The sequence below is a fragment of the Sorex araneus genome, chromosome 5, assembly GCF_027595985.1.
Source record: "Sorex araneus isolate mSorAra2 chromosome 5, mSorAra2.pri, whole genome shotgun sequence".
Taxonomy (NCBI): Eukaryota; Metazoa; Chordata; class Mammalia; order Eulipotyphla; family Soricidae; genus Sorex; species Sorex araneus.
The window spans coordinates 43,229,932-43,254,352 of NC_073306.1; the positions used below are offsets into that span (position 1 = coordinate 43,229,932).

General features: G+C 60.7%; 2 protein-coding genes across 2 annotated transcripts; one reads left to right on the forward strand and one right to left on the reverse strand.

The window, feature by feature from the left end:
- Positions 1 to 4,181: 4,181 nt before the first annotated feature.
- TMEM54 (transmembrane protein 54) lies at positions 4,182 to 10,081 on the forward strand. Its single transcript, XM_004603580.2, has 6 exons — positions 4,182 to 4,404; positions 6,416 to 6,609; positions 8,657 to 8,716; positions 8,856 to 9,044; positions 9,158 to 9,292; positions 9,598 to 10,081. The coding sequence occupies exons 1-6, from the start codon at positions 4,314 to 4,316 to the stop codon at positions 9,670 to 9,672; spliced, it is 744 nt and encodes a 247-aa protein (XP_004603637.2). The 5' UTR covers positions 4,182 to 4,313; the 3' UTR covers positions 9,673 to 10,081.
- On the reverse strand, positions 9,770 to 18,211 carry HPCA (hippocalcin). Its single transcript, XM_004603579.2, has 4 exons — positions 18,058 to 18,211; positions 15,448 to 15,843; positions 10,672 to 10,777; positions 9,770 to 10,578 (listed from the first exon to the last, which is right to left on the reverse strand). The coding sequence occupies exons 2-4, from the start codon at positions 15,823 to 15,825 to the stop codon at positions 10,481 to 10,483; spliced, it is 582 nt and encodes a 193-aa protein (XP_004603636.1). The 5' UTR covers positions 15,826 to 15,843; positions 18,058 to 18,211; the 3' UTR covers positions 9,770 to 10,480.
- Between the last annotated feature and the right edge of the window lie 6,210 nt (positions 18,212 to 24,421).

Here is a 24,421-nt window from a genome sequence, read left to right on the forward strand (position 1 = left end):
GGTTTCTGTATAAAGTCCAGGGAAAGTACAACCAGAAATAACATCACTATAAACTTTTACCCTTTTATGGTGCTCATAAGATGGAGAAACCTAGAGAGAGGCTCGGCGTCTCCGTTTTGCGCTCAGGAAAACCGCGGCCCCTGCGCTGTGTTCAGGAGGGAGGAGTTGAGAGAGAGACAGGTTAAAAGAATTGGGGGATGCCCGGGTCCCACAGCTTCAGCACGCCGTGGGGTCTCTGGTCCCATGCCGGAATTAGTTCAGTGGGCTGCTTGGGGTCCGAGGGCGCTCCCTCGGGCCCCTCCATCATGCTCCTTCCACAGCCGGGTCCAAAAGGAAGCACACGTGGGGGAGGTGGGTTTAAGTATCTAACTGCGGTGGGCGGGGGTCGCCGCCCCCGCCCCCTGGGGACTCCCGCAAGCGCGCTCACGTCCTGTTTTGGCTGAATCGGCGACTCCGTTTTGCGCTCAGGAAAACCGCGGCCCCTGCGCTGTGTTCAGGAGGGAGGAGTTGAGAGAGAGACAGGTTAAAAGAATTGGGGGATGCCCGGGTCCCACAGCTTCAGCACGCCGTGGGGTCTCTGGTCCCATGCCGGAATTAGTTCAGTGGGCTGCTTGGGGTCCGAGGGCGCTCCCTCGGGCCCCTCCATCATGCTCCTTCCACAGCCGGGTCCAAAAGGAAGCACACGTGGGGGAGGTGGGTTTAAGTATCTAACTGCGGTGGGCGGGGGTCGCCGCCCCCGCCCCCTGGGGACTCCCGCAAGCGCGCTCACGTCCTGTTTTGGCTGAATCGGCGACTCCGTTTTGCGCTCAGGAAAACCGCGGCTCCTGCGCTGTGTTCAGGAGGGAGGAGTTGAGAGAGAGACAGGTTAAAAGAATTGGGGGATGCCCGGGTCCCACAGCTTCAGCACGCCGTGGGGTCTCTGGTCCCATGCCGGAATTAGTTCAGTGGGCTGCTTGGGGTCCGAGGGCGCTCCCTCGGGCCCCTCCATCATGCTCCTTCCACAGCCGGGTCCAAAAGGCGCATTTATTTCCTTTTAAATAAAAACCAAAAAATGAATAAATGGTCCTTAGAAGACTGACTTGCAGCCAATCACTTTTTCTCGGAGGGCGTGTGCCTCCCTACTGCAGACCAACAGTGCATGTCCATCTCTGCTCTCCCTGCTGCCCAAGAAAGGCCTAGAAATGAGGGGCCGGAGAGATAGTACGAGGATAGGGAGTTTGCTTTGCATGCAGCCAACCTGGGTTCAATCCCCTGCATCCCATATGGTCCCCTGAACACCTCCAGGAGTGATTTTTTTAGTGCAGAGCCAGGAGGAACCCCTGAGCACCACTGGGTGTGACCTCCTGCTCCACCCTGCAAGAAAAGACCAAGGAATGAGATTGCTTGGTCACAAATACATCTGTTTTGATAAAAGTATTTCAAATACGGGGCCTGAATGATAGCACAATGGGTAGGGAGTTTGCCGGGCATGTGGCCAACCCAGGTTCAATCCCCGGCATCCCATATGGTCCCCCAGCATCGCCAGGAGTAATTCCTGAGTGCAGAGCCAGGAGTAACCCCTGAGCAGTGCCGGGTGTGACCTAAAAAGCAAAAAAAAAAAAAATATTTCAAATAAGTAGAAGTATTGTTAAGTGCTTCAAAATAATCGTCAAATGCCTGTCAATGGTTTATTTAGAGGCTGAAGAGAAAGTATGGGAGTTAAGGCAGAGCCAGGAGTGAGCCCTGAACACCAATGGGTATGCACCCCATTCCCCACCAATGGGTATGTCTCCCACCTGGTTTTCTCCCCTTCCTCATTCCTGCACGCTTTGTCCCACTCAGAGAGTGGAACCCGACATCCACACAGGGGCAGCCACACTAGCTTGACCGCCGGCCTGCAGGTGCCCCCAGAGCCCCCAGTCTTGCTCGGAAGGGATCCCTCATTTGATATCAAGGTGCTGATGCTTTTATTCCTGAGGCTGTGCCACATTATAGCACATGCTCCTTAGGTGTGAGGCATTACGTCCGATCCCTATTACCGCTTCATTTAAAGACAAATCAGAGGCAGAGATGACTGTGCTGCCGGGTTGTAAAAAACTAAAGCTCGCGGAGGGGCGAGTGCACTCTCGGGCTCTCCGGGCGGCTGTCTCACCACCCGCGTTTGGTGCTCTGGAACCGCAGTGTGTGGACTCGATCGGGACGGCCGGTGGTCAAGGACAGGCGAAGGAAGAACGAGGACCAAGCTGGTTGCTGATTAGTTACCGTTTATTCAATCTTCCATCTTTCTCATCTCCCGCACTCCCAGCTCTGGCCTCTCTCTGGATCTACTGCTCAACTGCTTCTTCCTTCTGGCTTCTCTCTCTCCTCCTACTTGTCTCTCCCACCTTGCCCTCTAGGCTACCACCAGCCCGGTAGCCAAATCAACATAAGAAAGCCCTTCCTGAGGGCAGGGCACTCCAAAGCCCTTCCTCACTCTTAAGGTTTTTTTCTTTTCCTTAGTCCAGGAACTTATTAACATCTTAACACTAGTTATTTTTGTATGGACATAGCAAGGGATACATTGAGGCTTGCAAGGCAGCTCTCCTGGCAACATCTTGCCACAGGCTCAGACCACAGCACTCAGGCCAGATTAATCATTCCTCACCCTAGCAGGGTCCAAATCTAGTATCACTGTTTGGATCATGACAGCATTTGTCCATGATCAAGCTCTTAACTTATAGTTAAGCATTAGGCACTTTGGCCAGGCCCATCTTGATGCCAGGGTAGCACACAACTCACCGCTTGCCCTGGGTCCTTCTTGTACCACGTCGGGACCGTGCTTTGGGGGTGCTAGGAAGTAAGGGCAGCTGAGGCTTAGGTCAAGAGAACAGATGCCCTGGAGGAAAATATCATGTAGAGTCAAATGACTCCCAGGTTACAAAAGCATAACATTTGTTAAGTCTTCCTGTGTCCATACAAAAAGGACTTGCTCTGAATAAACTATGCAAAGGACTCAAGGAGAAGAGAAAAACATTATTTACAAGTCAACAGAACACTAAGAAAGAAGCTACAAATAAACAAAGAGGAATAGGAGCACTGTAATGGGAGTAACCAAATAAACCTAAACTACGTGAGGCTATGTTATCCTACACCGGGTGGCCTCACAAGCAGCAGAGGCCCCAGCACCGGAGGGCGGAGAGGCAAGCCCTCAGAAACACGCAGAAGCCATCAACTCCGCCACCCCTCTGAAGATTCCTGACTGTGGGAGTCTAGACTGAGAACAGATGCCAGTTCTGAGGGCAGAGTCTGGGATGCAGCCACAGGCGGCCTTGGAGAATATGGGCAAAGCGATCTGGGTGGGTGGGAATCTGGAGATCTAGACAGGAGTCTGGGGGTCTGGGTGGGAATCAAGAGATCTGAGTGGGGTTCTGGAGATTTGGGTGGTTTAATACGGTGACTTGGTAGGAGTCTGGAGGTCTTGCTGAGAATCTGTAGGTCCTGGTGGGAGTCTGGAGATCAGGATGGGAGTCTGGAGATCAGGATGGGACTCCGAAGACTGGCTGGGCGTCTGGGTACCCCTTACCTCACCACTTCTGCCTGGGCGAGTCCACGCTCCTTCAGAGAATGACACAGGGAGGGGCAGGTTCATCCGGGAAGATTAAAGATTAACTGCCACAAGAGGATCAATAAGGCACCTACCATGTGTTCCTGCCCGTGGCACTCTGCGAAGATGTTCTGGAGGGTTTCAAAGCATTTTAATCATTTCTGTACTTAATTTTATGCTTGCACAACCTTTGCAGATAGGAATCCCTGATTTTCAATGAGGCAACAGAGATTCCAAGGCCGAATTAAAGGTCCGGCTTCGGCTTCGGCGCGCACGCCCAGGGCAGCGAGGGCAGCGCTATGCCCGCGGACGCACGTGAGGTCAAGGGCAGATCCTGGCCGCCCGACTGGACGCCGCACTTCCCCGCCCGCTTAGTCCCTGGGTTTTCCCGACTAGGCGCGCACAGGCCCCGGGGCACCGAGGACCACAGGCCCCTCACTCCCCGTCCCGTGGGCCGCCGCCGCTCTCCTCGGAGTCCACTGGCGGAGGGGGCCGCCGGGCGGGGGCGCCCACCTGGGCAGGGGTGTCCGGGGGGCGGCCCGGCGGGGGCGCCCACGGGGAGCGCGGCGCGGTGGGCGGGCCGGGGCGGGCTGCGCTGACTCAGTGGCGGCGCCGGGCAGGGCCGAGCAGCCGGTCAGACCGGTCGGGATGCAAACGAGGCTGCAGGGGGCCGGGCCTCGGGCGGGGGCGCGGGAAGGAGGCGCGGGCCCCGCGAGCCGGGGCTCCGGCGGGGAGAGGGGCGGCGACGAGCATGGGAGCGCGGCCCCCCGGCCGCCCGCAGCCCTTGGAGCCCCGCCCGGCGCGGAGAGGCCGCGCGGGAGCCGAGATGTGTCTGCGCCTGGGTGAGCCGTGGCGGAGGGGCGGGTCGCGGGAGCGCCGGGGCCCCGTCCTGGCCTCAGTTTCCCCACCGGCGAAAGGGAGGGAGGCGGGCTGCTGGCATCTCCTCCAGGTGGCGTCGCCCCTCGATTTCCCGCGCCTCCTCCCCGTTGTCCGGGAAAAGACCGAGAGGACAGCGCCCCTCCTCTGGCCCCAGCGGGGAGCGGGGAAGAGTACTGGTCCTTACCCTCCCACCCCTCCCACTGACCGCAGGATCGATTGGTCCCCTCCGCCCCGCGGCTTCAGACAGACTGAAGACCTGGGGCCCCTCCGTTTCCCCACCTGTAGCAGGGACAGGATCACCCCCTCGTCGCCTGCCCCAGGACCCGGTCGGCTCCTAGGAGTAAAGGAGTACCGCGGTAGGGCAGGGCGCGTGCACGCGGCAGACCTAGGTTCCATCCCCGCCACCCAATGTGGTCCGCCCCCCAGCCCGCCAGGAGTGAGCCCGGAGCGCTGCCGCGTGTGACCGACCCCAAACAAAACAAAGCCAGAAAAGAGTAAAAGAGCTTCTGCAGCATCAGCCACTGTTGCTAAGTGCTCAGAAACCCTAACCGTGATGCAGGGAAGCCAGGAACCCCCAGACCAGGGGGCTCCAAGCACAGCTCCACGCTGGCATCAGACCACTTCTTGGGATGCTACTGTTGTCTGTGGGCCCAGCCCCAAGCCAGGTGGTGCCTGGTGCCAAGAAAGTGGGTGGGTAGATAGCAAGTGGGTCGGACCTGAACAAGGCTGCCATGCCCTTTCCTGTTGGCGATCAATGGGCCCTGGTGCCCATATATCCTCCCTCTGTCCCATAGAGACCAGCCAGGCCCGAGCCTCCCCAACTACCACATGGGGAGTCTGGGGTCCCCCATGGGGGCCTGTGAAAGAGTGGCTCCACACCTCTCTGGACATTTGAGACTCCCTTTTGGCTCAGGGGCCATAAGAACGTCCCATCTGAGGAGCAGGGCTCAGCCTTGGACGTTGGGGGGTCCTGGGTTCCATCCTGGCCGCCATGCAGGAAGTAGGGTCCACACGTCCCTGCCCTGATGGGGACACCATCTTGGGAGGGACTCCGGCTGGGTCCCACAAGGAGCCACTAAAGGAAAAGGGGGGCTGTTTAGTTGGGATAGGGGCTGACCAGCTGCAGTGTGCGTGTGTGCGTGCGTGCATGCGTGCATGTGTGTGTGTGTGTGTGTGTGTGTGTGTGTGTGTGTGTGTGTGTGTGTCCTTGGGAAGTGGGCAGGAATTCCCGGGGAATCCCAGAGAGTGGATCTAAAACATCTGAGCTGGCTCAGTAGTTCTCTGTCCTGGGGACATGTAGATAGTGGTCAGGGGCTAGTCAGTGGCCAGGGGCTAGTTAGCCACTGGACTCCAGCTGCCTCCCTGTCCCTGCCCAGACCCCCTGCTGCCCGGAGCTTACTCTCTAAAGTCTGCCCACCGTCCCAGCCATCTCCCTGTGGCCCGTCCACCTAATCCGAAGACGAGAGACACGCCTCCCGTTTCAGATGGCAAGCAAGGCTCAAGTCTAAAGTCACCCAACTTGGGACAGTCCTGGACACATAAGTTGAAGGTCTCTGGGGACTAGACTGTGTGTGCCCAGCTGACTCCTGAGCAGGCGGTGATCCCTGGCCCCTGAGGGCTCCTTCAGGTCTGGATAGTGATGGCCAAGCTCAGCACGGCACCTCGGGGCCCTGCACAGGCTGGGCGCTCAGTCTGGACAGTTTCATGGAAGGTCATAGGTCATGTGCTGGGGAGGGGGGTTCAAGTCCCGGCCCCAACCAGCAACACTCAGAACCACTCCCCGTTAAGTCCCTCCATGTTTTTCGAACCCCAGAAGCCCAAGGGCTTTCAAAAAGGGTGAGCCCCTCTCTTGAATGAGAACCCTGAGCCTTGGGTCAGACAAGGCACAGGGAGCCCCGTACCCACCTCACGCCCCCCCACCTCACGCCCCCCCACCTCAATTGTCCCCCATGCCCCTGGCGCACGTCTCCACAGGTGGCCCGAATGTGAGTGACCCCGGGAAGGTGCTGATGAAGCGGGGGCTGGTGCTGGTGGTGTTCGGCCACCTGAGCTTCATTGCCGCCGCCCTCCTCCACGGCACGGTCCTGCGCTACGTGGTCACCCCGCACGACGCCGTGGCACTGCAGTACTGCGTGGTCAACATCCTCTCCGTCACATCGGCCATCGTGGTAGGCCCCAGCGGGAGGGCCCCAAGGGCCCCGGGAAAGGTCCTTCCTTCCCAAACCCTCCTGTGTCTCTGCACAGCTGCATAAGCCGCACTTCCTCACCTCTTCTTCCTCCTCTCTAAACCAGGCGGGTGAACCTCACAGGGTCCTGGGGGGACCACAAGAAGCATCCACGGGGCTGGAGCACAAGCTTTGCGTGCAGGAGACAGGGGGGGGGGGGTCGATCCCCAGCACGATCCCCGGTGCCACCCAGTCCCAGGAGCACTGCTGGGGAGCAACCTCCCACCCCCCTCCCTGCCACCCCCAGCCCAACACTGCCCCAGAATTAGCACCATGGAGGTGGCCAAAAATCAAAAGAAAGAAAAAAGTCTTCTACAGAGCATACTTCGCCCGGAGCCTGGCGCAGTCAGCGCTCCCTCGTGGGAGCTGGGATTCTGCTCCAAGAGGGCAGCAGTCCAGGCAGCTCCGGTCAGAAGGTCAGCACGGGAAGGTCCCGCCAGGTGGGCAGAGGTGCTGGGTGTTTGTGGGGGAGGAGCTCGTAGCTGGTCTGCAGTTACCGTCACCCAGGTAGGAGGCACTGGGCGGGGGGTGCCGGCAGGTAGGAGAGGAGGCTGGGACGGTGTTCCAAGAACAGAACAGCAGCTGCAAAGGTGGGAGGCGAGAACAGCTGAGCTCGGTTCTGCAGCCCAGAACTCAGCAGGGCCACGGCCGGGGGCCCAGGCAGAGCCTTACTGGGGTGGGGGGGGGTGCCGCGTCTTGACGGGTGTCAGCACCTGTCTGATGAAGACGAGATCGAGGATCTTCTCAAGCTTGCAAGCCACCAGCCGAGGGGGCTTCAGCCCTTGGGAGAACATTTGCTCGGCAGAAGCTGTTTCTCTCCTTGGCTAAGGGAGTCGCGACGCCCGTTCCCTCCCCTGCAGACTGCGGCAGACAGCCCACCGCCTGGGGGGCTGGTGCGAAGGCCAACACCGGCCGGGGCTGTGGCGCTGGTCAGGCGACCCGGCGCTGCCCAGGCTCAGGCCTCACACCTCTTGCTGGGGTGGCCCTCTGGCCCTTTGTGTCCTCCCAGCTGGGAGAGGTGGACCGGGGAGGCAGCAAGTGCAGAGTTAGGGACCCCTCAGGCTTGGCCCACACGTCAGAGCAAATCCTCGCTGCTTCCAGTGACGTGGGCCGTGGGCCATTATTAGTAACATTTTTCAGAGTGGGAAACCAAGACTCAGGGATTCACCCAACTCCTGCTGCTCCCAAGAAGCCCAGCCAGCTTGGCAACTATTTGTGTCTGACAGGGAAGCCAGGATGCTCGGTGAGCTCATCCTGCGAGGGAAGCAAGCCCAGAGAGAGGCAGACACTTGCTTGTGACTGCACAGCAAGTCAGAGGCATTGCTGGTCTCGAACTTGGGACTCCCCTGGAGTCACCTCCCACTGACCCAGCCCAGGTCGGGTGCACTCAGGGAGCTGGGAGCTGAGCAGTGGGTGGTCCACCTTGGGGCTGTGGCTGGAGGGCAGGGAGGGAGATGCGATGCCGGACAGGTAGAGAAGCAGGAAGGGGCTCCTGACAGTATGTGTGTGTGTTGTGGGGGTGGGGTGGGAAGGGGCTCACATCAGGAGTAGCTGGGACCACGCCACCAAGAGCCTGAGATCATCTCCAAGACTCCTGGGCTGTCTGAACTCTCCCCCATAAAGGGTCCTGAGCTGTTTGAATAATGTGGGCTTTGCTTCCTTCCCAGCTGAGCGAGTTTCTTCCAAACTCTTTGCCACTCCAGGGAATGTGTGCGTGCAGTGGCCGAGCAGGCACCCCCTCCTCGGCCGTGCCACCCTGGGGGTCACAGGTGGTAGGTGAGGTGCTCAGCTGCAGGCAGAGAGTCACAGGGTGGGGGGCTGTAGGCTGGGAGGGGGTGAATGCTAGAAACATTTCCCTCGGCTGGGCCCCAGGAAGTGGGGGCCTCCAAGGCTCCAGCCAGGTGCGGGCTGGGCAGGCGGCCACCCACCTCTTCCCCAGCACCCGAACTCCTCCAGGACCGAGTCCAGCCTGACGGAGCTTCCCCCACAGGTCATCACCTCAGGCATCGTCACGATCGTCTTGTCACGCTATCTCCCCAGTGTCCCTCTGGTATGTGGCACCTCCCGGAGTGGTCTGGAGGGGACAGTGGTCACCCCAAAGGGTTTGGTCAGTGTGGAGTGGGGAGGCTGACCCTCAGAGGGTCTGGGCTGCCCCCAAAGCCCACTGACCCGTGCCCTCTTCCACCCAGCGCTGGACAGTGTTCGGCTCGAGTGTGGCCTGCGCCCTTCTGGCTCTCACCTGTGCCCTTGGCCTTTTGGCCTCCATCGCCGTGACCTTTGCCACCCAGGGCCAAGCTTTGCTGGCGGCCTGCACTTTCGGAAGCCCTGGGCTCCTGGCCCTGGCCCCCAACTGTCCCTTCGACCCCACACGCATTTATGTGAGTGCTGGGATAGGGGTGGTGGGGAGGGGGGCACCTGGGGACCCCGTTGGGGTGGGGGTGGGAAGGGTGCCCGGATGCCAGGCCAGCGCCTCCGCCCACTGTGCCCCCAGAGCTCCAGCCTGTGCCTCTGGGGCATCTCGCTCGTGTTCTGCGTGGCCGAGAGCGTGTTCGCCGTGCGCTGCGCCCAGTTCACCCACCACCTGCTGGGCCTGAGGCCCTGGTGGGGGAAAAGCCACCAACGCTCGGTAAGGCCTGGCCCTTCCCCCCCAAGTCCCTGATCTCCCAGGGAGTCAGTCTGATGCCCCCCCACCTTGATAAGAGGGTAGTTGCTCTCTCGTCCAGAGCCAAAGGCTGGTGTGGGGGGAAGGGGGGGAGGGGGTGGGGACAAGTTCCTATGTCTCAGCGGGCACCTGCCTCTCCCACGGCCCAGTCTGGCTTCAGGAAGGGGCAGGAGGGATCTGGGCTCAAACTGCAAAGTGGGGGTGCTCCAGGGGATGAGCCGGTCCGGGGAGGTGCCTGCGAGCTCCCCACAGCCCTGTGGTACCTGCAGTTCCAGGAGAGCCCGGAGCCCGTGGAGGGCCGTGACTTGCTGAGCTGCACCAGCTCGGAGCCGCTGACACTCTGACTCCCACCCATCTGCACTGTGACCAGCTCAGGACGGGGACCGCCTCACTGAGCTCCCGATGGGAGCTTCCACCCCGGCCCCCAGCCGCCCAGCCCTCTGCACTGAAACAGACTTTATTGTGAAGGTATTAAAAAGAACAGATGCTCCGTGTGGATGCATGCAGCGGGGAACGGGCTCGGCGGGGGCCTGCGGGGGGCTCGGGGCCGGCTGCCCTTCTCTCCGTGGGCCTGTGAGCGTGGCTGGGGCAGGGACCACGTTCATCCGTGCGGGACAGCAGGCAGGCGGGGTGAGGGGACCCACCGCTGGGGCTGGAATCCAGGGGTGCCTTTTGCATCTTGGCCTCCAGGCCCTCAAGAGCTGTGGACCTTCTGCTCCGGGACCGTGTTGCCCCCACCCCTCCCACTCAGTACCCCTCTCTTCCCTCCACACACACAGCCCTCTCGCAGGGCTGAAACCCTGTGGTTGGGGGAAAGAGGCCATGCCTCGTGGCTGTAGAAGTTCCACCGTCTCGGGGAGAAAGGGCGTTGCTGACCACAGGTAGACCAAAGCGGAGCCTAGGTCTCAATGGGGGTGCCAAGGGTGGTATTGCCTCTGGGGGGTGGGGGCGGGGCGGGGTGGGTGCTCATTGCTTGCTTATTCGGGTCTTGGGGAGACTGCGGGGTGCCTTCATAGGCGCCTCCGGAGGGTAGACCCCCGGGGGTGCCCAGTCTGATCCCCAGGCTGGAGAGACACAAGGGGGCGGAGGAAGCTGCGAGCCGGGAGAGGGCCCCGGGAAGGCTGGGGTGGGGGGGAACCTGGTTCCACTCGCTCAGAACTGGGAGGCGCTGCTGGGGTCGCACTGCAGGAGGCGCACGATGGACGGGTCGCTCTTGGCCCCGCGGATGAACTCCTCCAGGGACAGCTTGCCTGCGGGGAGGGGGCGAAGGCGCGGTGATGGGGCGGAGCCCGCGCGGGCCTAGAGCAGGGGAGCCCCCGCCCGCCGCGCCCCTGCCCGCTCACCGTCGTTGTTGGTGTCCATTTGGCGGAAGATTTTCTCCGTCCTCTTCTCCGGGGTCGACTCGTCCTCTGGCATCTTCATCACGGACGAAACCATCTTGTAGATGGCCTGGGGGAGCGGCAGTGGGGGGCGGGAGTGAGAGGCGCCCACCTGGGCTCCCCCACCTCCATCCCCGGGACCCGCCCCCAGGCGCGGGGGTGCGGCGCGGGGCTGGGGCGGTGGGGGGAGGCGGGCGGCGGTGCGAGGCCGGCTGTCCCGGAGGGCTTCCCGGGAGAGGGGCGCTCTGTGCGTGGGTCCCCCGGGAGACGCCCGGCGGGAAAGGCACTGCTGGCCGAGGGATCCGCATGAGCAAAGGCGCGCCGCAGCCCGGAGCCCCCGCGGGCGCCCAGAAAGGGGGAGAGACGGTGGAGGGCGTCGGGGCGCACACAGAGGGGAAGGGGCGCTCGCGCGGCGTGACCCGGGGCCCCGTGCAGCTTCCCAAACTCCGAGGCTCCGCGCCGCCCGCGCCCGGGAGCCGCCAGGGGGCCCTGCGCTGCGGCGCCGCGGTGGCCGCCAGGGGGCGCACGGCCACGCCGAGGGCTCAGAGCCGGTCAGGGGACATCGGTCAGCAGGGGAGGGGGCAGCCTTAGGGCCACGGCGGCCTGGTGTAGGAACTCCGAAGGACACGAAGGAGATTCGTTCCCTCCACCACCGCCTCTAGTACGTGTACACAAAGCGTACTGGTCTGGGGCATCGCCTGGGCTCCTGCCACCTGCAGCTCCAGGACCAGACTGCTCACGTCAGTCCTCCTGCTTTTCACCTCCGACACCTCCTCCAAGAAGCCTGCCCTCTCCCACACTCTACACTTCCTCTGCTGCGAGATTTGACTTCAGCCTCCACCCTGATCTCTTCCAGCCTCTCTCCCTGGGTCTGGCCCCCGCTGCTTCTGAAAGCAATTTCCAAACACAGCTCTCCACCGCCAAGTCCCTGGCCCAGCAGCCACCCCCTCGTTCCACTCACACACAGGCCTCCCTCCAGGCCCGCCTTGCACCCAGCTCCTTCTGGATGCTGCCCCACGCTCCTTCTGCTGCCTCCCACTCCTCCTTGAGGGCTCAGCTTATCCGTGCTTTCTTGGAGAGGCCGTCTCCCAATCTTGCCTGGGTCAGGAACGGGGCAGCCCCAGAGCTTCCTGGGAACCCCTCCCCAGAAGGCTCCATCCAGGTTCTCCTCATCCCCGTAGGGCAGATGCAAACTCCAGCACCCAGCTAGAGCCGCACGCCCAGAACACTGTCGTCTCTGAAAGGTGTCAACCCCGTCCCTTGCCCTCTGCACCAAGTCTGACCCATTAGTCTTGGCATTCAAGTCATTTCATCCTCTTCCTTGCTTCCCTCCCCACCATCAGCTTCCCCGGGGGTGATTCTGCCACAATCGATCCCCCTCCCCCCGTACCTCCCCTGGTTTGCAACCTCTGCTGGGAGCCCACTAATCAGGCCACCTTCCGAGTACACTTTTATCTTTGGGGGTCACACTCCACAATGCTCAGGGGTTACACCTGGTTCTGCTCTCAGGAATCACATCTGGAAGTGCTTGGGGGACCATACGGGATGCCGAAGATCAAGCCCCAGTCAGCTGCGTGTGAGGCAAGCGCCCTCCCTGCTGTGCTGTTGCTACTGCCCTTCATGCAGTCTTTCTAAACCTCACATCTCACAACCCCGTTTTTTCAGAAGAAACCCAGGCCCCCGGGGCCAGGGAGAGTGCTGAAAGCACTGGAGCATATGCTCAATGTCCAGCACTCCATGGGTCACCCAAGCACCAAGCCAAGAGTAGCACCCACGGACCACGAGGCGTGACCCCAAAACAAAACCAAACCAACCCAGGTTTCAAATGGGAATGGCAGCGATTCTGGACAGCTGCTCTGGCGGTCGGTCTAGTGGGTGACCAGCAGGAACTCTAAGGCAAGGTGAGCCTGGAACGACAGCCTCATCCTGTTCGTTACTTGTTGTGTAGTCTCGGCCACGCCACGAGCCTCAGTTTCTCGTCTGTGGAGTGGGAAACCATATCCAGGAGGACTGCCTAGAGGACTGAAGGGGGGGGAAGAGTCGAGAATGGAGCAACAGTGGCTGGCTTAAAGGATCAGTGTGCAGCAGCTCAGGGCTGGCGCAAGAGGACAGCGGGCGGAGGTTTGCCTTGCACGCAGCTGACCGGGATTTGATCTGCGGCATCCCAATCCCCAGCGCCCCTTATGGTCCTCCGAATCCACTAGGTGTGATCCCTGAGCTCGGGGCCAGGAGTAAGCCCTAAGCACAGCCGGGTGTGTGGCCCAAAAACAAAAGAAAGAATGCAGCAGCTCATGCTGTGACCCTTCCCTGCCCCGTCCCAGGCCTTCCCTGCCCTGCAGTCCTTGGGACTCTCAGATCTCGCACCTAAACCCCTGTCACCCAGCTACTTTGGTGTGGCCTGCATGCTTGTCCGCCCTTCCAGGGTGCCCATGGTCTGAGTACGGGGCTGAGGACTGAGCAAATGACTTCCAGAGAGGGAGTCCAGGGAGGACCCCCCTGTGACAGGCTTCTCCCGGGCCTCCCAATTAATCGTCTGGAAGTGTGGTGCACTCACTGTTTCACTGGAGCCGGCCTGTAATTAATCAGTTACTGGGGCTCACAGAAGTCTGTCTGTGCTGGCTGAGGCCACCGGCTGCCAGAAAGGAAACCAGGCTCAGAGGGCAGAGGCCTGGCAGGCAGACGTCCAGAAGATGCTCGAGGAAAGAGGCTGACTCGAGCACGGCCCGCAGGGCTGAGATGGAGCGCTCTGCAGCAGCGCGGCCAACTGGGTGGTAAGACACGGGCATCTCTTTAGGGTTGACAGCCAAGAGCTGCCACGTGGACCCATCCAGCAGGACCCCTGGAAGGCCCCACTATTCATTACCTACAGACTAAATACCAGGGATCAATATAAAGGCTCCCCCGAGGAGAGGCAGCTACACACAGTGCTCGTTCTATTCTGGAATGGGCTAGATGGCACACCAAGACCCTGAGCAAGAAGAGAAGCCCAGAGTCCAGCAAGGGCCAGGCAAAACAGGGAGCTGTCAGCAGAGCTGAGAGAGGGAAAGGTGGGCAAGGCAGCAGGAAAGGGAAGCAGGGGTCGTGTAGCTCTAAGACAGGACCACACAGGCGCATCCCAGGGATGTTAGAAAGGCCGAGAAATACACTGCAGGAGGGAATACACACCCCCACCCCCACACCGCCCTCTGTCCCTCTCCCACCCGGACCTGCATGAAGGAGGGAGGTCACAGCCTCCCCTCCGGGGGAAGAACCAGAGTCTCAGCATAAAGGTGAACACAGATCTGGAGAGACAAATAGAACTGAATCCCGGGGGTGGCAATGCTGGGGTGAGGGGTGGGCCTCCTGGAGGGTTTTAGAGAGAAAGTGGCTCCTTCTGGGCCAGGGAGATAGTACAGGGGGTAAGGTGCTTGTTCTGCATTTGGCTCGCCCAGATTTTATCCCCCGGCATTGCATGTGGTCCATCAACCCCAACAGGAGTGAGGCAGAAACAAAGAGCCAGGAGTAAGCCCTGAGCACAGCTTGGTGTGGCACAGAACCAAAATGAAGCAAGAGAAAAAAAGAGGGTACTTGTACCAAGAACGGGGAATCATATTAGGTCTTTAAACGACTCCTGAGGTTAGCATCCCCTTTTTACAGTGCAACAATCCCGGGGATGGGACCCTCTCCAGAACTGACAGCTAGTTCCCTTTCAAGGAGCAGCTCTGATTGTGTTGGGTGATCTTGAGCGAACCACTTCACCTCTCTGAGTCTAAGGAGTTGGCGTCAAGATGCACAGAGTACATGGAGAGATGCATCTCACTCAGCACGAGGCTCTTAGGAGCCTGCAGTCTATTGGTGGGAAGGTGATTCTGTGTATAGAACTGGATGGAGTTGGAGAAAGTACTCACCTTGCACACAGGGTACCTGCCTTGCATGTAGCCGACCTGAGTTCAATCCCCAGCACCCCATATGGTTCCCCCCCTAGTCTTGCCAATAGCGATCCCTGAGCACAGAACCAGGAGTAAGCCCAGAGCATCACCGGGTGTGGCCCCAAAAAAACAAAAAAAAAAAAATCAGACTGCATTCAGATGGAACAGAGAAGGTGGAGCCAGGTGGCCCACTTACAGGCTGCGTGGCCTCCAGCTAATGTCTTCACCACTTTGGGCATTCATTTGCTCATGAGTAGAGGACAGTCAAGAAAACAAAACTGGTCTGTGTTCTGATCTATCAAGTCATGAAAGAAAAGTCATGAAAGGCCCAAGGACCATTACAGATCTAAAGGGACCGAAGACACGACATCTAGGCGTCATGTGGGATCCTTGGATCAAAACCAAAAAAGAAAAAAAAAAAACCATAAAAACTACTGAGACAGTTGGCAAAACTGGAATATGGCCTGTAAGTTAGCTAATAGCATTGCTTCTATGTTAAGTGCCCTAACTTTGCTAATCATATTATGGGTTATGTAAGAGAAGTCCCTATTCTTAGGAAAGCTAGCCTGGTGTATTGGGAACAAGGGGTCATATTTAGGACCTGGCAGGCACCCACCACGATCAAGCACGTAAGACATGATGCTGAAGGTGGCTCAGGGTAAAAGGTAAGGGAGACTTGCCCGACTTCTCTTTCCATTGGAAATGATTGCCTAATAAAGAGCTTCTAAAACGGGGCCTAAAGAATAACCCCTGGTCCTAGCTATACCGAGAAGGGCGATGGGTACCAGCTGCGGGGCCCCGTGCCTGGCATTCTGGGGGCCCGGGCGCCCACCTGCACGATCTCCAGCATCTCCTCGCGGCTGATGTACCCGTTGCCATCCAGGTCGTACATGCTGAAGGCCCACATGAGCTTCTGCTCCAGGCGGCCCCTCGAGGTGACGCTCAGTGCGATGATGAACTCCCGGAAGTCGATGGTGCCGTCGCTGTTGGTGTCGAAGGTGCGGAAGACGTGCTCGGCGAACTTGGAGGCATCGCCATAGGGGAAGAAGTTGGCGTAGATCTTCTTGAACTCGTCCACGTTGAGGATGCCCGTGGGGCAGTCCTTGAGGAAGCCCTTGTACCACTCCTGCAGCTCCAGCTCCGAGAACTCTGTGTTCTCCCGCAGGTCCTGCAGCATCTCGGGCCGCAGCTTGCTGTTCTGCTTGCCCATGGCCAAGCCAAGTCCCACCTGGGGCCCCCAAGGGCCAAAGGACAAAAAAGTGGTTAGGTCCTTCCGGTCCCTGATCGCCCTCCAGAAGGGACTTGGGGTCACCAGCCTCCACTACCTGATAAGGTCTGAAACTGCCTTATCAGACCCGGGGACACAGCAGAGCTGGCTGGCCCCAGGTCACTCCACCTGTCCCAGGCATCCGGCTTTGGTGACACGATCCCCACTTCCCCCCCTGAACCTTCCACCTGCCCAGGAATAAGCAGGACTTGCTTTGTTTTTGAGGTCCTCGGTGCCTGCCTCAGCCCTCAGGGTTTTTTCGTGTCGCCCCCACCAAGAGGAAGTCTGGGGGTTGGCCCCATTTCACAGATGAGAAGGCAAGCTGGGGTGGGGTAGGGAGAGGTGATCTGCTTGAGGACACACAGCCATGGAATGACAGGGCTAACCCCAGAGAAGGATGCAAAGGACTGCCACCCTACCCTGTCAGCCCTCTGGCTCCTGAAGTCTCACACCTAGCCACCACCGAGGCCGGACACTGGCCGCTTCCTTCTCCCATACACGGGCCAACATGGACCAGCCCCAATGCACGGGCCAGGGCCCTGGTTGCAGAGACAGACCCCAATTCTACTCTTCCACTGGTCTGACCTTGAGCAAGTTCCTGAAATTGCCTCATCTCTGCAGTGGGGTTCAGTCCCCACCTCCTTCTTGTCATGGGGGTTCGCCCTCCACCTGTGAAGCCTCGGGGATCTTCTGCAGAAATGAGCAAGTGCTGAGTACATGGAAATGACTTACAGGGACTCAGGATGATGGACCGACCCAGGCTGATCCCCAACTCACCAGACCTACCCATGGGGCCAGACTCCTCACATACCAGCCCGTACGCCGGGGGCCACCTGACTCCACATGCACCCTTTCCTCAGCTCCGCCCCACACATATGCTGACACACAGCACCACGCACACGTGACTTCCAAACCCTGTGCATGAGACACGCCAGCCCACGACCTCGCAGGTCTCGCACACGCATCTTAAGCCAGCTCCCAGGCCCACCCTGACACACAGCCAACAGCTGAGGCCACCCTCAGGCAGGCATTCTGGCTAATTTCTTTTTATTTCCCCCATAGGGACTGCCAAGTCCCAGGAGAGGGAGCTGCTACCATTCCCAGACTAGGATTCCCTCTTCCAGGGACGTCCCTCCCCAGCCAGGCACCCCCACCCCAACACTCACCTTTCATGGAGTCCCTAAAGGCCCCCAGGTCCGAAGGTCAGAGGGGTGAGGTCTGGGGGGACAGAGGGGAGCCAACAGGCAGTTTGGGGCAGGGGTTCTGGGGTGTGTGCAGGTGACACCGCAAGCCCCCTCCTCCGGCCACACAAGCTTGGGACTGTGAGAGTGGCGTGAGAGGCTTTGTTGTGTGTGTATGAATCGGCGTCCATGGTTGAGGTGTGTGCTCATGCGTGTGCTCACGCATGTATGCGTCCTGGGTTCTGCACTGCATTTGTCTCCCTGCAGGTTTCTATCCATGTGTGGCGTGTGCAGATATGTAAGCTGGCATGCACCCATCGCGGGGAGGGGGGACTGTTTGGTGTTTGGGGACCTGTGCCTGTCCTCGGCATGTGTGCTTCTGCAAGTTGGTGACCCTCCTTTCTAAACGGCCTCTTCTGCCCCAGGCTGAGGCCCCACTAAACAAGTGTGTGGGAGGGGACTGAGGAAATGTGTGGGGCTGGGGCGCCAGTGTGTCCCTTAGTCCCCTCCTGGAGGTCCAGGGAACTGGGTCATGGGGCGGGGGTAGAGAGAGCTGCGCTGGGCAGGGGAGGTCCTCCGGAGCCCCCTCCTGCGGCCCCCCTCAGAGTTGCCCCTCCCAGCTGGAAGACTTGAAAAGGAAGGTGGCCCCGCGCTCTGCTCTCCGCACAGACCCCCAGCCCGCACCACGGGAAGGAGCCCGCGGCTCGCCCTGAGAAGCGCGCCGCGAGCCCTCTCCCATGTCGTCCGGGCTGCCGCCCGCCGAGCCCCCCGCCTCGATGCTGGCAGCCCCGGGCGCGCTACTCCTCGGGCTGGCCACTGCGCGGTCAGGACCCTGGAGAGCGCCGCGCGCTGCCCCGGGGGAGCCCCTTCTGCCCGCGCCCGCCGAGGGATGGTCGGCGGAAGGCGCGGGGCTGGGGAGCCCTGGACGCAGCCCCTCCCCCCGGACGCCCCCTCCTCACATCCCCCAGCCCCGGCCCGAGAGGCCCCCACTCACCCAGCGATGCGGAGACACCGACTGCGCAGGGAAGGCGGTGCGGCTGCGGCGCGCGGCGGCAGAGGCGGCCGGAGGGCGGGCGGGGGGCGGGGGCGGGGCCTGTGAGGGAGACGCCCCGCGGCGCTCGCCCGGAGCCCCGCCCCCGGGGCTCAGGCCCCGCCCCCAGGGGTCCCGGCCCGCCCTCTGGCCGCAGACCCAGAGGTAGGCCCCGCCCCCGAGCCGCAAACCCCGGTGCCAGGCCCCGCCCCCGGGTCCCGGCCCCGCCCCCTGCCCTGCCCGCGCAGCCACGGGACGCCCTCCCGCCCTCGACCCCTCATCGAAGAGCGCCCCGCCGGCGCGGGAGGACCCAGACTCCCAGCTCTCCAGCACCCAGATGCGGGTCGCGCCGATGAGGGGGGTCTATCGCCGAGCGACCGCCTTCCTAAGCTGGGGACACCCGCCTCCCGCCGCCTCGCCAGTCGCACCTGGACTCTGAGCGCCCAGCGGCCCCCTCCAGGCCCCCGCGCTCCACTCCCCAACAGACGGGGCTGGGGGCTCCGCGGGGAGAGGCAGCGCCCCCGGATCCAGTGGCCGACGCTAGGCGGGCTTGGCAGACACACCCCCTCGGGCTTGGAGAACCCGCCCGAGCTGCGTCCGGGATCTCCGCAGGACCCCTGGGGGGCCCCAGCCCCGCCCTGATCTCAGCTGCCCTCCCCCTCCCGACTCCAGCCACGCAGTTGGGGCGAGGAGCCCAGGCCCCTCGCCCGCCTCCTGGACAGCCCTCCCCAGAGTCTCTGACCGCATCCCAGCATAGGGGCTGCTCAGCCGCCACCCCGACCCGCGCCGCGCCTACGAGCAGCCCATTAGGGCCGGAGGGTTTTCCCTGTCTGTTGCCCTTCCCGGTGCCCTTCACGGCAGAGCAGAGGGTTCAGGGACTTCTCCTCTCTCACAGCTCGTGAGTGGAGGCGTGAACTTGAACCCTGTGCCCTCATCCGTTCATTGCTCTCTTTCAGCAGTGGGTCATGGGAGTTGGAGGTGGCGGAAGATACAAGTCATTTCTAGAACAGAGAAAAACGGGATCCATGAATGGAGACTAGCGGGGTGGCAATGCTTGGGGCCATGCCAAGGACTGTAGGTTTTAGAATTGGGGGTGGCGGGGGCGCACCAGAAGCAGTGCTCTGGCCTGTGCTGGAGGGAACATGTCGTATTGGAGGTGGGACCGCGGTCTCCTGCACGAATAGCAGGCACTCCACCTCCTCCCTTTTTTGTGGGGTGGGTCTGGGCCACACCCCACTATGCTCAGGAATAACTCCTGGCTCTGTGCTTTGGATCACTCCTGGTGAGACTCCGAGGACCATATGGGGTGCTAGAGATCAAACATAAGTGCCTTAGCCACTGTACTATCTCTCTTGTCTCCTCCACCCACCTTTGAGCTATGAAGAATGCACTGACCAGGTGGATTCAGTGTTCAGAGTCCGCCTTTCTAAGCTGCGGACCCCCATCTGTGCCCATCTTGCCTGGCCCAACTGGGCACAGAGCTGGGGGGGCATCCAAGGTGGCATCCAACCCCCTCCCAGCCCCTGGACCTTCACTCCGGAACAAAGCTGGGGGGGGGGGTTGAGGGAAGGGCAGTGCCCCAGGGCTGCAGGTTCTATTCCAGGGGAGACACTCTGGGGCTTTGAGCAGAGGGGAGGAGTGTGGCTTGCAAGCCTTCTGCCCAGAGCCCACTTGGAGGCCAGGGGCATGGGCGGGAGCCAGGGCCTGCAGAGATAAACCCGGCACCATACAGGGCCTGCTTTGGCTTGGAAGGTGAGCCCATAACATTTGCTTTCAGCTCGGGGGTTAGGGGGACCCTCTGAGACAACCCCCTGCCCCCCAGGTTCCCAGTCTGAGCCCCAGGTGACCAAAGGCTGGCATGACTCCCTGCTCCTGAGGAGTGGGGCTGGGGGGGTGGGGGGCAGCTGGGCCCTTCAGAACACCAGTTCCTCTGTGTGCCTTGGCTCTGGCGTTGGGACCCCCTGTCTGGTGAGAGACGCCAGACATGTGTGGGTGGTTCCCAGCTGCCTCCTGCAGGAGGACCTGGGGGCAGGGAGAGACTTGCTGCTTTGCTCAACACCACCCTGCCGCCTGTCCTTCCCCACCTCACTTCCTCCCTCTCCCAGGGAGCATGGTGTGCTTGGGCTAGAAGAGGGGCCAGACCTGCAGCCCCACCCCGGCTCACCCCTTTTCTCTTACTCTGCCTGCCTGATGCTGGTACCCTCCACTCTTTTGGAGCCTCCTGCCCACTATGTCCAGTCTCAGCACGCACGCACGCGTGCACACACACACACACACACACACACTGCGCTACTCCCATCTCTTGCCCCACCGTTCCCTCAGGAACCTACTTCGAGGGGCTCTTAGGACCCCCTGACTAGATGCATTCTGTCTCCCCAGAGAGGGGAGCTCTGAAAGCAGGACCCTGTCTCCTCCTCGCCCAGCACCCACCTTCCTTTGACTGTCCTGCTCCCTGATAGATGAGGGTGGATCTTGTGGTGAATCTGCGCCCCCCCCCCCCGCCCCGTGCCATTCCATGGCTCTGCTGCTTCTCTCCTCCCTGGAACCCAAGCAGCACAGTAGCCCCCCGGGAACCAAAGAGCCAGGATCTCCCCAAACTTCACATCAAAGCCTGAGATCCAAGACCTCCTGCCCCAAGGCCCTGGGTTGCCGTCAGGGGACGGCCCGGCAATTTCCTAAGACCTCGGCTGCCTCTCCCCTTTCTGAGGGGAAAAGCCCATTCGGGGGCCCTGCCGAGTGCACCCATGTCCGGCTGTAACCTGGCTTCCCCAGGCCCAGCACCGGGAGGTCCAGCGACTGGAAGCCCTCTCTGATTTGCTTTGATGAAGGCCCATGCAGAGCAGCAGAAGTGGGGGGAGTGGGGGGTGTCAGCCCCCAGCACCTGAGAGTGAGACATGCAGGAGGGAGGGGGAGGAGAGACGGGGCTCAGAGTAGAGCAGAAGAAGGCTGGGGAGAGAAAGGCAGCAGAGTGAAGGGTCTCTCAAAGGGGGAGGGCTCAAGTCCCAGGGAGGGGGTGTTCCCAGCATCTGGGAGTGAGCTGAGGGCTCACCAAAGGAGCAGATTAGCTCCCAGAGTACCGTCTGGGCACCTGCTGGATGCACACAGCACTTCACAGTGTCGCCGGGCGCTGCCCTGGTCCTGCAGCATCACCGGCGTGACCATTTCACAGATGAGGAGACTGAGGCTCGGAGAAGCGAGGTCACCTGCCTGACACGACACAGCACCAAGGTGCCTGAGATGGTATTTGAGGGCAGGTCTCCGTGACTCACGAGCCCAGGCCTCTCCCTGGAAGCTCAGGGGGAGGTGGGTGGAGGTAGTCCCTCCCCACCCCCCTCGGAGGCCCGGCCCCACCTCCCTTCTTTGGTCCCAAATGGTTTGGAAAATCCTGATGGGAGCAGATGGTGGGGACAGATGGAAGGAAAAGCATCTCAGAGCTGAGTTACACAAACAAACATTGATAAAGTGATTAAAGCCTCAAGCCACCCCTTCCCGGAGAACCTGGTCCACCTGAGCCCGGAGCACCGCGGATCTGAAGGTGGGGACCTGGGGGCTTCTGGGTGCCCCACACCTTAGCCCCACCGATCCCAGCTTCTGCCCAGCCCCCCTCGACGCCGGGGACCACCCCCGAACCAGAGCCCAGGGTGGCACAGCTGCCAGGAGCACAGCCCGGGAGGGGGAGGGGGCTGGCTGTTCCCAAAGGAGCTGGGCCCTGAGGAACAGAACAGGGGGTGGCTGGGGGGTGCTAGGCAGGTCCTGGGAAGGAGGGGAAAGACTTTCGGTGAGGTTGGGGTCCCTCCGCCAACCCCCCCCCCCCGATCACACAGCTGTTCTGTGGTCCCTCCCCAGCCCCGCTGACCTCCCTCCCCGTTGCCCACCTCAGGATGAGCTTTACTTCCTGATCCGTGCCGTGGAAACGGCCTTTCGCAAGGGCCAGTGTGTGGGGTTAGCGAGAGGAGGCCTGGAAGTGGGGGGCACAGGGCCTGAAGCTGCGGGCTCAGGAGGTTGAGGGGCAATGGGTGGTGTGGGGGTCCCAGGAGGGCTGCTGGGTGGAGCCGGCCCCTCTCTGTGCTGAGCGGAAGTCGGGGTGGGAGATTGGCCCCCAGAGCAGCCCCTCTCTGTAGACCAGCTCTGTAGGGTCCCCAGAGAAGAGCCCCAAGGCCCTCCTGGTGAAGACCACTGCTCTCTACCCCGAAGAAGAGAGAAGGGGGCTCCATCTTCTCCGGACCCTCAGCCTGAGCCTGCAGACTTCTAGCAGACAGACTCTGAGACCTTGCCCCGCCTTGGCCATGCCCCTCTGCTGCTTCTCCATGCGGCCCACACGGTGGCTGCTTCAGGACTGACTTCCAGGGGCCCAGACCCACCTTCACTCCCACCTCCATCCTCAACTCTTCCTCCTCCTCGCACACCTGCTTCCTCCCCGCCAGCTGGCCCAGAGGTTCCCCACGCCCCAGCTGCCCCTCCGCCTGGTTGTCCAGTTGGGTCCTCTTACCCTCTCCCGCCTTGCCTCTCGACATCAGTCCCTTCCTCCCTGCGTAACAACCGTCCAGGGCTCCCCACTGCCTCCCACTGCCTCCTTCCTCTGAGAACTCCCCATGGCCCAGCCCCTCCCCAGCCAATGTCTGGGGTCGCCCCATACCACATGAGGGGACCTGAAACCAAGGGGCAGGGCTTCCCTGGCCCCCCTTGTCTCTCCTTGGGTTGTGGTTTTTTTTTTTTTTTTTTTTTTTTGCCTTTTGGGTCACACCTGGTGATGCACAGAGGTTACTCCTGGCTCTGCACTCAGGAATTACCCCTGGCGGTGTTCAGGGGACCATACGGGATGCTGGGAATTGAACCCTGGTTGGCCACATGCAAGGCAACTGCCCTACCCGCTGTGCTATTGCTCCAGCCACTCTCCTTGGGTTTTAAGAGTGGGAGAGGCAGTGGGCGGGGGGTTGAGGTGATGCAGGCATCTGGGTCGGGGCCCTCACCCAGTCTCATCATCCTTCTCCTTCTGCTGATGGAAATAGCTGCAGGCGGGCAGGGCCCCCGAGGCCGCGTGGCTTACCTGCGCTCATCCCTTCCGGAGAAGCACTTGGATCTCCCCTTGCACCACTCTCCCCTTGTTGGAGCTTTGTTTGGTTGGCCATTTGGAAATTGTTTCTAGGTTCCCAGCGAATGGAGAGGTGGTTCTTGGTACAATGGGCATTGCCGGTGTTCGCGTATAGCATTACCTGCGATCTGCCTGGGTGCATGACAGCCTGCTCAGAGGGCACTGGAGACTTGGGTCCAATTTTTTTAAGAGTCAGGAATTGGGGTCAGAGAGATAGTTCAGACAATAGAGCACTTGACTAGCGTGTGTGATCTCCTGAGTTTCATCCCAGGTCCTGGGATGGCCACGGAGCACCATGTGGGGTGTGAGCCCTGCCAAAAGGAGCTCTTTGGTGGGGGCTGGAGCGATAGCACAGTGGGTAGGGCGTTTGCCTTCCACGCAGCCAACCTGGGTTCGATTCCCAGCATCCCATATGGTCCCCTGAGCACCGCCAGGAGTGATTCCTGAGTGCAGAGCCAGGAGTAACCCCTGTGCATCGCCAGGTGTAACCCAAACAGCAAAAAAAAAAGAAGCTCTTTGGGAGAGGGGAGTAGAGGGAAAAAATCACTCATGGAATTAAGACATGTGTCTTTTGTAGGTGTTAATTAATTTGGGGGGGGTGGGAGAAATGTTTGGGCCATCCGGCAGTGCTCAGGGCTCACTCCTGGCTCTGCTCAGGGATCACTTCTTGCAGGACTCCTGGCACCCCATATGGGGTGCTGGGGATCAAACCTGGGTTGGCTGTGTGCAAGGCAAGAGCCCTAACCTCTGTGCTGTTGCTCTGGCCCCCATTTGTCTTGTATCCTTAGCACCACAGTATATGCGCCCGTCAAGACCCTCCAGGAGTGATTCCTGAGCACAGAACCAAGAGTAAGCCCTGAGTGCTACTGGGTGTGGCCCAAAAAGCAAAAGTAAAACCAAACACACAAGGTTGGCTTGGAGTTGGAGAGATAGCTCGGTGGGCTGAGGCTCAGCGGACATGCTGGAGGTCTGGGTTTGATTCCAGGCAACATAGGTGCTGGGAACACTGCTGGGAGCAACCCCTCGAGGACAGGGCGAAGGAACAGCCTAGAGCATCGCCGGTTTGGCCAACATCCGAAAGAAAGTGAACAGTTGGATTGTGTCCATACGTTCTTTCATTGAAGTTTAATACACTGACAGAGAGAAATGGAAATGCAGAACAGTCTCAGAGCCATTTGTAAAGAAGTCTAAGAACTTGTTTATCAAGTAAATTGGAAATTTTGTTTCCTTGTTTTC

What these genes read in the sequence shown, in the direction of transcription:
- HPCA (XM_004603579.2), bottom strand. Translation starts at nt 15,825, where the DNA reads ATGGGCAAGCAGAACAGCAAGCTGCGGCCCGAGATGCTGCAGGACCTG. An exon ending in AGATGCTGGAGATCGTGCAG is followed by an intron (nt 10,778 to 15,447) that starts GTGGGCGCCCGG and finishes CCGCTCCCCCAG; the next exon opens with GCCATCTACAAGATGGTTTC. An exon ending in AATGGACACCAACAACGACG is followed by an intron (nt 10,579 to 10,671) that starts GTGAGCGGGCAG and finishes CCCTCCCCGCAG; the next exon opens with GCAAGCTGTCCCTGGAGGAG.
- TMEM54 (XM_004603580.2), top strand. Translation starts at nt 4,314, where the DNA reads ATGGGAGCGCGGCCCCCCGGCCGCCCGCAGCCCTTGGAGCCCCGCCCG. An exon ending in CCGTCACATCGGCCATCGTG is followed by an intron (nt 6,610 to 8,656) that starts GTAGGCCCCAGC and finishes CTTCCCCCACAG; the next exon opens with GTCATCACCTCAGGCATCGT. An exon ending in TCGACCCCACACGCATTTAT is followed by an intron (nt 9,045 to 9,157) that starts GTGAGTGCTGGG and finishes CTGTGCCCCCAG; the next exon opens with AGCTCCAGCCTGTGCCTCTG.